The 14,914-nt window shown below is 30.4% G+C and overlaps 1 protein-coding gene across 28 annotated transcripts in view; it reads right to left on the bottom strand.

Moving 5' to 3' along the window:
* LOC134694787 (centrosome and spindle pole-associated protein 1-like) overlaps positions 1-14,475 on the bottom strand; it is a 71,344-nt gene extending 56,869 nt beyond the window's left edge. For 13 of the 28 annotated variants that reach the window (XM_063555866.1, XM_063555841.1, XM_063555918.1 and 10 more), the window contains exons 1-13: positions 14,188-14,475; positions 11,687-11,778; positions 10,539-10,613; positions 6,345-6,629; positions 5,553-5,654; positions 5,179-5,304; positions 4,562-4,819; positions 4,051-4,164; positions 2,984-3,121; positions 1,934-2,161; positions 1,505-1,549; positions 1,049-1,138; positions 187-570 (exon numbers count right to left, since the gene is read on the bottom strand). In XM_063555866.1, coding sequence (XP_063411936.1) covers positions 187-570; positions 1,049-1,138; positions 1,505-1,549; positions 1,934-2,161; positions 2,984-3,121; positions 4,051-4,164; positions 4,562-4,819; positions 5,179-5,304; positions 5,553-5,654; positions 6,345-6,629; positions 10,539-10,613; positions 11,687-11,770 — 1,929 coding nt within the window. In that variant the 5' untranslated portion in view covers positions 11,771-11,778; positions 14,188-14,475. Of the gene's footprint in view, positions 1-186; positions 571-1,048; positions 1,139-1,504; positions 1,550-1,933; positions 2,162-2,983; positions 3,122-4,050; positions 4,165-4,561; positions 4,820-5,178; positions 5,305-5,552; positions 5,655-6,344; positions 6,630-6,888; positions 7,042-7,592; positions 7,686-10,538; positions 10,614-11,686; positions 11,782-14,187 lie in introns of all 28 variants that reach the window. The other 15 variants (XM_063555981.1, XM_063555987.1, XM_063555849.1 and 12 more) reach the window with 14 other exon arrangements.
* Between the last annotated feature and the right edge of the window lie 439 nt (positions 14,476-14,914).

Genomic DNA, 14,914 nt, shown 5'->3' with positions numbered 1-14,914 from the left:
CTATTGTTAAACATAAGCAAAAAGTAATAAGCCATTAAACGTCTTTAAATGTGGAAACACCTAAAAAATATGATGACTGATGATTGTTAGACAGAGGTTTGTTTTAGGTCACTTTTATCTGTTGTTAACTTTAGCTTCATGCAATTAAATTTTATTTCATCACTCATAAGCTCTTTTAAGGGATACCTCAGAGCTGAATTCACGGCTATATATTTTTTTCAACTGGTGTTTGTAAATTTTTAACAACTTGAGATATCGTCTTTGTATTGGCATTGGAATGAGCCACGAAGGAGATAACAATGTTTGCACTTGCTCCAACTGGTCACCAATTTCACCCAACAGGGATTCAGCAGTACTATATCCAGTTTCATTCCTGTCTTTAAGATTTTTTTTCAATTTCTCCATTTTTTTCTCAACATCATCCATGTGACTTTCTGAGAGGAGATACAGAGGTGGTGACCCATTAAGGAGTTTTCTATCTCCTGACTCAGGATCAGTAACATCATCAGAGTTACCAGGAAGAGCAAGAGGTTTTTTTTGTTCCTCAGAGTCAATACGTCCTACTTGTAGCTACAAACCAACAATCTGACATGTATTCAGCCACATGTTATTTAATACTTTTAACGAGAAAAGTGACTTTTAATCAATTATTCTTAATAAAGAGAACAAACTTCCAAATAAACAAACTAAACAAATAAGAACTTATCAATTTCTTGCGCATCCTTTAGTGAGAAGATCTAAGAAAACTCAAAAGATTGTTACCTGTAGTGTAAATTGAATCTGATACTATAATGACAAATTGACAAAATCGTTTTCTCTTCGAATTTTCAAACACATACATGTCAAATTCTACAATTATCTAGCTACACTACAAAGTAAAGGGGAAAGTGTAAGACAAAATTTCAAATTCTGTGGAAACAGAATAACCAAGTCAAGTTGGCATTAAAATTAGCATTGAAAAAGGCATATATGTATCTGAATACTCCTGTTTAACCTTAAGTAATCTAACTAGAATTTATAAATTAAGGGTAAGTAACTGTCATGCTACCTCATTTAGAAGTTGTTGATATTCTCTTTCTTTCTCCTCTAACATTGTAAGTGCTGCTGTTTCACCTTCAGTATATGAAGTTTGTCTCCCCTTAATAAAGCAAAAACAATGTCTTAACTAATAACATAAAAAGAACTAATAGTGAATGGTTACAAGCTTTAACAAAGCATAAATGTCTACAAATTTCAAAATAAATATTATACAAAATTCAACTGACTACATTTTTCAATCTTAAAACAATGACATATTACAGAAAATATTTCAACTTTTTAAAGGAACAAAACTGGTAAAAAAAATCTTTTCAACGTAACACAACACTAGGGATAAAAATGAATTCAAATTATAATACATTGTAATTCAAATATACAAATATAATTTAACACTACATTAAAAAATAAAAATAAAATAAAAATAAATCTAACTCTACTATAGTTTTACACTAAGGGAAACAACTACCTGAGGTAATCTCTCCACAGAGTTATCTTCTCTTCCATGCTGAAGCTAAATATAGAACAATACTAGCATTTACTTCTAGCTCCCAACAGTGAAGTGTTTATTTTTCTAATATACAATGTACTGAATAATTTATTATGGGGTAAAATATCTAGAAGAGTAATATAATAATCATAATCAAGATAAACCATAAATAATTTTGACTTAAGTAAAACTACTTGTGATAAAATTAGGACAAATTTTGAAATTGTTCCTGAACCCTTTTAAATAAGTGCAAAGACGGACAAAATGTGAATAGTTAGTATTTAACACATAATGATTTTTAAGGTATCTAACTATATTCTTTACATATAATAGCTTTATATATTTTAAGCATAAATATATCTCATAATCTGGTGCAGCTACAGAAATACAGTGCCATATTAAATATACCTTGCTGACCAAATCATAATATTCATTCTCTTTATCTTCCTGAAGCTGTTTAGACCTATCATACTGTTCATATGATGATCTGGCAGTATCTCTGGGCTGTGGTTGTGCTATTGGACTTTGATCTGGATAATTTGGCTGGGGTCGTGCATATGACCTTTCTTCCCTTTGTGTCTGGGGCTGTGATCTTTCTTCCCTTAACTGTGCACCTTTGGACCTTTTACCCTTTTGCTGTTAATAGTGTAACAGGAAATAAATAAATAAACTCTCCACCACCAACTACTGTTAAAATACATCAACATCAATTTTACAAACAGATAAAATATCAAAAATGAGGTTCGCAAAACCAAATTTTACATTTAATTAACTTAATTTTATAAACAATCTATTTCATATACTTTTCTTCACACATATAGCGTTTAATTCATGAAATTATAACATGCTGAAAATCATCATATTGACAAAAACAAATTCAAAATATTTTGATAATTTAACCTTTGAATTACTATTAATGTTTAAAGCTGAAAGTCAGGAAGTACAAATCATATTTCAGATAATATACAAACTGTAAATATTTTTATTTATTATTTACTTAAATAAGGATGAGTTTATCTGAGTTAATAATAACTGTTTGAAATTAAGCTGACATCGGCAATGAAGAGAACTTTTCAGTAAATTCTTCTTCAAGATCTGTATTGTATGTAAATATTCTGTAAAATTAGAAAGACTCTACTGAAAATGACACATAAAGGGAATACACAAAATGAGTATCATAATGTTTTTAGACATTGGTAAGTCAAGATTTTAACTTTCCAGTGTTATTTTAATAACTTTTTATTTAATTTTACATACTTGCTAAAACTCTTAGTATTAAAACAACAAACAGAAATAACAAATTAACATCTAACTACTCAGATTATCTATGAATTCTACATCCATGCAAAAGGTAAAAAACAAAAATTGTTAACTGGTATAAAAAATGTAATGATTATAGACATAAATCATAAGAAAAAGTTCTGTGATTCTTAAAAAAAATCTGGTGCCACTCAATACCTTGGCCAGCATTTCATTATATTCTCTTTTTCTTTCCTGTTCTAATTTCTTTCTTTTTTCTTCATATTTTCCCAGCTGAAGCCCTGGTGCTTCTTCTTTAGGGGGGTCATTTGTTCTGTTTGTTTGGGGGTCTGCCCGCTATGAAAAAGATGTTTTGTTAGAAACTAGCATTAAAAGCATGAACATTCACTAGCTGTATATTAGGCAAACTGAGGTAACCTGGAAACAGAGTAAAAATTCAAATTTTGCATGAAGGAAGGACATATCCATCTTTTTAACTAAACTTTACAATAGCTTTGATAAAAAGTGAAAGACCTTAAAGATGTCAATCTCAACCTCTTATATTTAAAGAAATACAAAAATTCTAGTCAAATTGCTAAAATTGTCAGTCTATTGAGACTAAATGTATTTATTTACCATGATTCTGTAATCTGTATCAAATGGGCATATTTTTTCCAATACAACACTTGTAAAAGGAATTCTTTACTTGTTTATTATATAGGTATAAAGGAAAACATTGGAACAGATGTTGTTGTATTGTGGTGTTCTAGAAAGTCAACAAGTGTGAAGCAGTGATGGATTTTTAGTTATAAGCTTTTAATTCTAAGTATGGTGACCTAAATACAACAAGCAAATACATATATATATATATATATATAGATATAAATAATAACAAAATACATGCAAAAGCAGATACAACATAAAATATCTATTAATACTTGCATAATAAACAAAAATAACAAAAATAAACTTGCAACAAATTCAATAAATGAACTTTTTGTTAACTAGCACATTATTAAAAATAACAATACAGGCATGCATTTGTGTAAATGTTGACAATTATAACTTTCCATGTGTTTACAAATTGTTAATGGTGCAGCATATATTCACATTGTTTTAGTTTGTAAAACAGCACAAAACTAACTAATAGCTTATCTATATAAATACATATTGTTATAGTTTTAAAAACAGCACAGCAGAAAAATATTAAAACAATCTAATTAATTGATGTCTCTAGCACTTGACTATCCAGCAATACTAGCACTATTCACTCATTCATCATCTACCTGTTCAAAGAATTGTCTCGTCTCTTTTTGCCTTTCATCCTTCAATTGTTGCTGATGTTTCTGATAGTGAAATGTGTCGTAATAGTTGTTAGGCTCTGACGGCTTCTCTGGTGTCTATACAGAAATATTAGTCACAATATAGGTGATGTAAGGCAAAAAATTAATTATAAGCAAAATAAAAACCTAAATTGTGATAATATGATAGTTATTATATATGTGCGAAACAAGATGTGATTTTCAAATAAAATATAAAGTGCTTCAAACTTCTATGAATAAATTACAACTCTATTTCTTCAATAATTCATGAAAATTAAAAGACAAATTTCTTTTACACTCATACAACATACTCTTATTTTATTATTGCAAAACAAGATTTTTTCTTAAAAAATTACAAAAATCTGAAAAAGCTATGTGGGAATGTTCAGCACTACGAAAGTTGTGTGGCCGGTGTTAGTCTATTCTATGTTGGACATCTGTATGGTATAGGTCTATTGGGCAGGATTATAAGTACCTTTTCTTCTGGTACAACCTTATCTTGTGGTCTTGGCAGTGGACGTTCTGTCCTTCGTTTATCTACATGTACATGTTGGTCATGTGTCTTATTCAGCGCCATCATTTTATCAAATTCTTTGAACTTCTGATTCATTATCCTGTCACTTATTTCATGGTCTAGTTTTTCTTTGGACGGATCAAAACGAGGAGAAGTTTGTACATAGGGAACTGTATTATAATCTCTTTGTGCTTTTAACATCATTTGCTCTGTCTGTTGCTAGAAGAATTACACAGACAACACTTATCAGTATTTTATTGGTCAAATTACACAGACAACACTTATCAGTAATTCTATTGGTCAAATTTCCAGTCAACTTAACAATAAGTCAAAATTTCAACAACAAAAAATGCGAGGTGGTCATAATTTTATTTAAGCTGGTGAAATTTACCTCTTTTTTACTTAGTGTACATGAGAATTCTAAATCAAATTTATTATTAAATAATCATGCCAATACATTAACCTTAAAAAAAGTGACCTTTCTATCATAAGTTTTTGATGGTTATCAATTTTATAAAACAACTGAATAAGAATTTTGTGTAGACATTCATAAGTAAAATGACGGCTTTGGTCTCTACCTTTTCTAGATCTTCCTTGTAATCTTGTTTGCGTTGTCGGTCAATCTTTTTACGATATTCCTCAAACTCCCCAAACTTTAAACCAGACCCTGGAGGGGTAGGTTGTTTTCTTGTTCTACGTTTTCTCTAATGAAGTGAAAACAGATTAGTTTACGATAATTATTTCAATTTCTATATATTTGCAAAATATATTATAGCTAATTCTTAACTTAAAAAAATTACTTAATGTATAAAAACAGACCTTTATTCAGGTCAAACAATTATACTATCATACTTTGAAAACTATATCAACTGCTTTAAGAATTTTTATTTCTTATTAACTTTAATATCGAACAATTTGTTTGTTGTTTAACTTCTATTAACAATGATAGTACCTGTTCTAAATATTGATTATAGTCTCTTTGTTTTTCTTTTTGGAAGGAGAGCTCCCATTCTTTGTAATCAACTTCAGGTTTACGTGGCGATTCATTTGTCTTCTGTATAGCAAAATAATGTTAGATTTACTGTTAATTTAAATATGATATGGGTAACATTACTTGAGTCTACTTCCAACATTTAACATTTCTGCAAATATATATTTCTCCTCAAAACTCAACTATCAAATTGTAACTTAACATACATATATGGTCTCTACATACAGGAATTAAAAATAAACAAAACAATTCTGTACATAGGCATTTAAACATTATCATAACATCAATATACATTACATAGTACAATATTAGTCCAGAGTTAGTCTATTCATCTGGTTTATAATACATCACATGCTGTTACTAAAACATTAATTAAAGACAGTCATGCCACATAGTTATTATAAATAGTCAGCATTATTTAATGGCCTTTTCGACCATAATTTCTACTTCAAAACTGGTTTGTTTTATTTACATTTTGTCGTTTGTTATCTCATCTCCTATGCAGATTATTAATATCACTTCATGCTGTCAGTTTGTAAGCCTTCAAACAAGTCCTCTGGTTATGGAAACTTTAATCCTGTATATTGCATGCCATTATGAACAGGTTTAATACAGGCATTTAAAGTTGTGCTGTCAATATTAGTTCATGCTATCACAAGCCATTGGACACTGTTAAGGTGGTGGCACTGCCATTTTGATCTCATGCTATCAGTTAGCCCTTTTGACACTGCTATGATACATTCAATGCATTACCTCGGAGCTCTTGTCCCTAAACTGATCAAATGAGAAGTGAGGTAGCATTGGGTAATGTAGAGATGGACTATGTCGCCTGTTGTAACGTCTGGTTTGTGGTGTGGAGTTTGCTGGTGTTGATAACAATGGTATGAGATCATGATGATAGGTCCTCAGATAATCCTCATAATCCTTCCTTCTTTCCTTCATCAGCTCCTTTCTAGCATCTTTATAGTCAAACTCCCTCATTGATTTAGGATCTGGTAGTGTATTACTTCTGACCATAATAGTCCTCTTAGGAAGTAACTGTAACATGTAATACCATACCAAAATAACATTTCAGTGCAATTCTAACATGTAATACCAAATAAAACGTCAGTGCATTACAAAATAAATATGCACAATAAGTCATACAAACAAATACCCAACAGAGTTTATATTTATGGCAAAACATTCTCAAATTTTGTGCAAACCGCTTCCGTACATTGCCAATATCCACACTACCCTAACACATGGTTGTGACTGAACACGCATACATTGTGTATTCACATCCTGTTTTGTGTACCTGGTTCTGGATAGCTTTATATTCTTCTGTTCTTTGTTCAATAAGTTGTTTTCTTTTCTCCTCATATTTTCCTAGTTTGTTAAGGCCTGCCTCTGGTGTTGTTTTATGTTGAATATTGTTTGACCGTGGTGCAGTCTTAGGAGGATTGGTACTCTGTTAGTTTAGATACAAATATTAATGTTGAAAAGCCCAGTACTGACCATATATTCTAATTCAAGATTGAGATAAATGATCAACTAATTACTGGTAATCAGTTTCCAATTTTAAAAGTAAAAAATTGATTGAAACCAAAGAAAATTAGTTTGCTAAAATTTACTTATAAGAAGGAGCCTTCTTCAACTTATATGTTTACTACAATAAAACATTACAATAAGCATTGTACCATTTAATTTCATAATGCAATCTATATCCTGAAATCACCAAAGCTTTTAAGCTACATGAAGGAAATTGGCAGCCACTGCAAGTTTCTACAATGTACATGAACCATTCACAATATAGTGCCTTGGAAACATTTACTATATGTAAAGAAAATAAGCAATTTCCCTATAAACCTCATAAAAAAGCAGTTCAAACTTCAACAAGCATGGTATATTTTATATAGATATACACCAAGTTTGCCCACACATCATCCAAATACAATATATGTGACCTATATGTGACCCTAGTATGTCCAAACAGATCTTGAGGTTGTAAAACAGGTTCACCTTATTGTCACTTGTTTGGTTGCGTTGTTCTGAACCAGCTGATTCGCTACTTAAAGGGATTCTCAATTCTGGTGACTTCAATATATTTACGTTCTAATAACAAGATATAATTCATTGTCAGTCATACAAATTTTGCTATTGCCGTATTTACTTGTTAAAATATTAAGACACAACAGGAAAAATAGTTCATACTAAAAAGAGGCAATAGATAACAAAAGGATATCCAAATGTGCTTTACACAGTATAAGCATACCAATATAAGCATACCAATATTAGCATACATTTTTAAAAGTTAATTTTCATGCTGATACATGCACAAATTAAAGTAAATAACAAGTGCAAATGTAAATTTCAATGAAACTGATAATACTGTGGATTCATTATTATTCTTCAGAAATCAATTTTGTTGGTTTTGTGGGTACAGATGAATCAGTATTTCAAATGTTCCACGAATTACAAATGTTCTATAGGCTTACACTAGTCACAAAAGTTCATTTTTTTTATAAACTGATGAATATAAAATTGAGCTGTAGAGGGGAAGATTTGTTGGTTTATATTGTCCTAAAGTTAGTAAAAGATTAGGGGTGTGGAAATGCTATGCCCGGCTAGTACATAAGAACAACCAGACAAATAATTATTTTTGTCTGGGTTGCCTGTGGACAAGCAAAATATACAAGTAAAAGTTCAAATCAAACAAAAATATAAAATTAATTTAAGGTATAAAGATGTTTAATTTATGTAAAAGAAACCAATGGTTAGCGAGTGAAAACATCTATGTTCCTGATGATAAATATTACATAATACCGGAAATAGATTGATTACCAAAAAAAATAAATATAAGAATGCAAACCGGAGTGGTGTTACATTGCATTGGCTTTGCCCATTAACTCTGGATCGTCAATTAGGTTCTATCCATAAAAATACTGAAAGTGTCTATCTTCAGATTTTGTATCGAGATTCAGATTGATAAATACTTAATAAAACAGTGGGCAAGCAAGACAAAAAGAGTTATTCATGAGTCGAGTAGAAAACCTAAAACGCAAATGGAGAAGGACAAGGAGCATTTAAAAAAAAAAATCATAAACGAGAATTTTAGACATCGTTGATATCAGATTGCCCCTGGTTTATTTTTTTGCCTTTTATATTTTTAGATCAAAGGTCAACATTATTTGTTGTCAAAGTGGTATATATAATATATACTCTTTAAGGGCATACGATACAGTTTTGATCCTGTATTTACAAGTTCATGAAAATTTGCAAATAGGCTAGTTTTTACCTAATTAAATCAAATATGTAATAAAAAATATAACTTCATGTGCTACTTTTTGAGTAAAATGAGGTCAAAATTTTGTATATTTGCTCAAAATTCAGATTTGTGGCCATAATTTCTTTTTCGAAAGAAAGACATAACTTTTTTGTTATAAAAGATAAACACAAATTGTTTTTTGTTAAATAATCGGTAATTTCTGTATTTTATAAATATCCTACAAAAAATATTTTTTATTCAGAAATAACTCATATTTATCAAATGTTCATGAATTGAGGAAAAAACGTCATTTTTTACTGCATGTTTATCAAAATTAAAAAATATCCTCTATTTGGGTCACATAATCTCCCTGCAAAATGAAACAAAATGCCGTTTTGAAAAATAGGGGTCCATGAACTCGTTTTCAAATTAAATCAGTTTGAATGATGAAAATCAGTCGAAAAATGCATCTTTGCAGTTTGCCCGATATGTCACAGTTTGACGTCGCGAAAATAACAAATTACGTTAGCAACGTTATTACCTTCCCTATAACTGTATCGTATGCACTTAATTGCCCATCAAGACAATTATCAAGAATAAACCCAAGTATGTCAGTTGAAAGAAACACCAAAAAATCAATAGTTTATCTGTTATTCAGTTTCCATTTTTTCACTCACTGTCCTCTTAATTTACTATTTTTTTTCAAAAATTACTGCAAAATTGTTCTTTACATGTCATTTTATTTGTTGGTTTGCTGTTATAGGTTTCTGTCCCATTGATGTTAACCCATTTCCTACTTTCCTAATTTTTTATACATATAAACAAATGGTTTCATTTGTTTGTGATGCAAAACAGTGCTAAGAATCATATAATGGCTAATAATGAAAAACTTCAATATTTACTGGGACCATCAGGGCAAGTTACTTTTTTTTCCAGACAGGTAAAATTTACAGTTTTACTTGCCCAGGGACAAGTGCTCACAACAAATATTTCCACACCCCTGACTTAGAAAATAGAATATTTTATGATATCATTAATTCTCACATTTCTTAATATATTATAAGTGATAAAACATTTCTGTTGCTCTGTTTCAACAATTAGCTGAAATAGTTGTTTGCAGGAGCATTCTGAATAAATTAAAATGGCAGGAAGCAGATAAACACAAAAGTTCTGCAGACTGGAATACTGTTTTCAGAGTATTTCAAAGTAAGCAAACAAAATTTGTAGAAATTGTTGCAATATATATATATAATAATAAATTAATTATTGATACATGAATTATAAATCCAATACTTCCTACAAAATTGGGAAATTTTGAAATACATGCAAATCTAATTTTAAGGTTAATTTGATCAATTAATTCAGAAGTCTTGCATTTCCTGTTAATATTTATTCATTGTATAAATAGATGTACTTAATATATACCTAACATTAAATAAATACCTAACATTTAATATATACCTAACATTTAATATATTCCTAACATTTAATAAATACCTAACATTTTTTTTAATATTTTTGTGTACAACTGTGTGTGTAAACTTAAAAGAAAAATTAAAGGGCTCTTAGTTGCCACATCATCTGTTTACTGAAACAATACCAAACACTTACAAATATCGAACTAACAAAGAAAATATAGAGTACAATAGTCAGTTAACAACAACAGTGCAAACAGACAAAATAGTGCCACAGCGTCGTACCTGTTCAGCATACTGTGTCTCTTGTCCTGGGTCATCCCACTGTCTACGCCCTACCCTCTCACCTCTCTCATCATCCTAACAACAACACAAGTAATTTGTCTAAACATTTGTTTTTTTAAATATAAAGTATAACAAGTTGTGGATATGGATTGATTGTAGCATTATATGTGATTATTATGAACCAAAATAAAACAAAGGCAAATCTTCTTTTTCATCCATGAGCAATCAATCACATCTACATGTACATGTATCCTATAACATGGACTATCAAAGAAAAAGTACTTATTATAATAATTATGTTGACTTGTTTTAAGTATTAGTTGCAGTATCTCAGGGTTTGTACAGTCAATTATGTTTTACTGACATTATACACAGAAAAAGAGAAACTTTTAGCAAGTAAAGTGAAAATACTCCTCCTTTGTAGGTAAAAAAATATGTGTTGATTAACTAATGGGAATCCAGTTACAAATATTTTTAATGTCAAAGCCTTTACCTGCAAACATTGATAATTGTATAATCTTACTTCAACACCAGGAAACTTGTTTCCTTAAATTTTTACAGAAAAATTCAAGCCATTGTTCAATGGTTAATCTGAATATTTTGAATTCATTGGACATAAGTAAAAAAGAAACTGAAAATCAGACTACGGTACATATGTTACATTTTGTTTACATGTTATCTCTTCTGTTCTTATAATATAACAAACATTTTGAGGACGTGGTACAACAGCCAATGAGACAGACCTAACAATGTAAAGGTAAGCAGGGATATATCATATAACATACATAATTCTTTCAGTTAAAGTACTACTGAAGGTAAATGGACCTACTACCTGTAAATACTCCAATAAAATAAAAGTTTATAAACAAAAATTGAGTGTGTGAATTAATGCATACAAACTGATACAAACCACATGATGGTGTACCATGTACATATAGATATATATATATTATTTTGTATTAGTCTGCTTCAGAATGATCTTTCAATGACCTTGATAAGTTAACATTCATGCATTAGCTGTATAATAAGAAACATTATAAATGTGCAATAAGCATGCAGTTTTGTTCCATTTCAGTTCATTATTTTAATTTGTATACATCTTTAAATGTAGTCAATAAACTTTATGCAAGAAAGAGAGAAACACTTACTGCTAACTGTTGTCTTTCCTGTTGAAGTTTTGCTTTCTGATTTTGAATAAATTGGTCAATGTCAGATTCCATCATTGAGGTCATGTTATTTCCTGCTGAGAGAAAGAAAGAAGGTTAACAAAAATACAGAAACATCATGAACATGGAAAACTATCTTTTAATTTTTTTTTTCATCAGAGATAATTTCTTTAATCTGACAGAATATGATTAATTTTGTTCCCCTCGTGAAAGTTATAACCTGTCCAATTTAAAACTGTTTATATATTAAAAGGAAACATTCCTTGCAAACTGCAACCACTGGTTCTGTTTTTTAGTTCACACATGTTATTTAAGGCTATGCATACATTTAAAATTCTACTGTGTAAAATCTAATCATCAATTAAAGCATGAAATATTGATTATATCAAAATTTGGTTACCAAAATGTTTAAACTATAGACATGAGAAAACTAAATGAAAGTAATGATCTTATATGTTTTATGGTGGAGATAAATCCATTACCAGCAGTTTGATGAGTATTTATTATTTGTGAGAAATATGCAAGGGAATGTTTGAAAATGTTGGTTTAACTTAATAGATAGAAAATTTTGTTCACCCATTATCATTTTAGTTCCCATTAAATTTCTGATTTGCCTCCTTTCTAAGGTTTTGTGTTAAAAAAGTGACATTCCAAAAATGTAAACAAGTTTTCTTTTGTAAATTATTTTGATGATCAAAGACTTAATAATTTGTCTCTTAAACATGTAATAGAAAGACGGAAGATTCCAAACACCATCACTCATAATAAGCTGTTCAAAAAGATATCTTTCATTTTTTTCATCTGACCATGTTAAAACCCTCATACACCTTAACGCTATTTGTCCACATTACTGGACATTACAAAATTTCCCGCAAAATGTGGACGTCATTAATATACAAAATAACTGACGCCACAATGGAAAAGTGATTGTTGTATGACATAAAAAATTTACTCCTTTGGCAAACACCTTATTGCTATTCCTACTTGACCTGAAAACTGTCCCACATGAACTTTTGACATCATACTACAATCACTTTTCTATTTTGGCTTTAGATATTTTCTATTATAATGTCAAAATTTGACAGGAACTTGTTTGATGTCCAGTTATGGTGGTCAAATAGCCATAACAGGGATCTCCATGGATGAAAATTGAACGATGGAGGAACTTTCACCATCATAAACCTATCTACGCCATACAGTGTAGCGCGATAGAAAGGATTTCATCCCTCCACATAAGGATAGGTGAACATGCTAATTCATTGCTTATTTAAATTATATTTATTTGAATTTTTCTTTATAAATACTACATTGTATATATAAGTATATATATTTTCAATAATTGCTGTTCAAAGGCCAAGCCCTCATGCCCCCTCCCTTCCCCTTAGTCGAGAGCCCAATAGCTATCACGAAGGTCCTCATGTAGTTTTCTTGCTATTTTTGGTAATGTTATGGGGGTTAAAAATCATGTGGAGCTTATTTTTCACAGACACTGTCAAATTCAGAAGTCATGAACTTATTAACGGTATGGCTGGTTTGCAGCAAAGACAAAACGAGTCGTACAGGTTATTCAAAAGGTTAAAAAGATTTGTAAATCAAACATTGTCAAATGAAAAGTTTTATAAGGACTTTATCTAGCAAATGGATGCTATGCAACATGCATCTTTTGAGTCTGAATAGAACCAGGAAATGCGGATGTATCAATCTGATTGTAAACTACGAAATGAATTTGGATTTACGATACCATATTTCTTTACAGGAATAATAAAAAAAAATTACTTTTTAACTTTTAAAGTCTTATCATTACAATACAGCAGTACTTGAGTTATTTGCGATGAAATAATAATTACTGTTTTACTTTGTACTTCTTAAAGAGGGGGATGCTGATTGCGTAAGTCAAAATATTAATAAAAGCATGTGTTCGACTTGTTTAACTTTGTAACTTGATTATTAATTTATTTATTTAATCTGAATTTTCATAAGCATTTGCAGAAACTGAGTTAAATAATTCAACGAATGAATCGTCTGTCTTCAGATAATATTCTCCTGTCTGGTTTGTTAATCTACCTGTACAAGTGATTAGCGATCTTAATCCGGATATCCCTCAGGCGTTAGAACTGAATTGGATTATAATATTAAAAAAAGCCTGAGGGTTATGCAATTACAGACATTTGAATATAATTGCTAAAAAAATGGTTTCAGGCTATAATAACAATCACAGTTTTGAATGATGGCGGAAGACAATTGAACGATGGCGCGAGTCATTTGTCGATAGCGCAAGACATTCTAACAAAGCGCCATCGTTAAACAGGCCATGTAGATCCCTGCATAAGCCATCACAAGGTGTATTGCCTGTAGGTAATATTGAAAGTAACAAGTGCCTGTGCCATGTGTGCTGTCTCAGCTTATAAATTTTGCAATTGATGTGAGCTTGGTAGGTTGTGTGCAAATTTAATGATTTCAATCATTTTAGGTAGTTTGTTTACCTTAAAAAAAACTTTGAAATATGTATCTTTCTATAACTGTAGTCTCAAATTTCACTGCATGGAGATTTTCGGCGTTTATGGCAACCTCCAAAACATTCGTGTTTCAACGGTTAGTTTGTAATTCTATCATTTCTTGTGTGTTGTAATTCTACTTTATATTAAATTTGTTCATAATGATATCCTAGACTTAGATGTAGAAGTCTAAATTAACGGGGAAAAGGCTTTAGTTGATATTTTTCAACGAGACAAGACATGAACAGGAAACAAAACATTGGAATGCAGCGCATGCGTAAATGTATTCATAACAAAGGAATCAGGACAAATCGTCCCACTTTTTCACCAACTCGCCCCACTTGTGAACAGTGTTAAATCTCGTTATTTCTCCTGCCAACTCGCCCCAATTGATGAAAAAAGGTAAAATCTAGATGGAAATTTTCAGGTCTGCCAACTCGCCCCCTCTGAATACAGTATATCTAACATAAAATTGAGAATGGAAATGGGGAATATGTTCCTGCTCCACTAAACAACGAAAATTTATTCAATTGTTTTAATTGACTGAGTTTTGGAGGTACAGGAATAATTGAAATGTTCTTGTCCAATACCTGTATATTATATCCATTGATATCATAACCTCCTCTTAATGAGGGAAAACTTCATGACAACCTGGCAGGCTATTCAATATTGTCATATATGATATATGGTAACCTCCCTGAGTAGAACAAAATGT

Source organism: Mytilus trossulus, chromosome 1, assembly GCF_036588685.1.
Source record: "Mytilus trossulus isolate FHL-02 chromosome 1, PNRI_Mtr1.1.1.hap1, whole genome shotgun sequence".
NCBI lineage: Eukaryota > Metazoa > Mollusca > Bivalvia > Mytilida > Mytilidae > Mytilus > Mytilus trossulus.
Note: the sequence above shows the minus strand (reverse complement) of the source record. Positions and strands in the feature narration are given on the sequence as shown.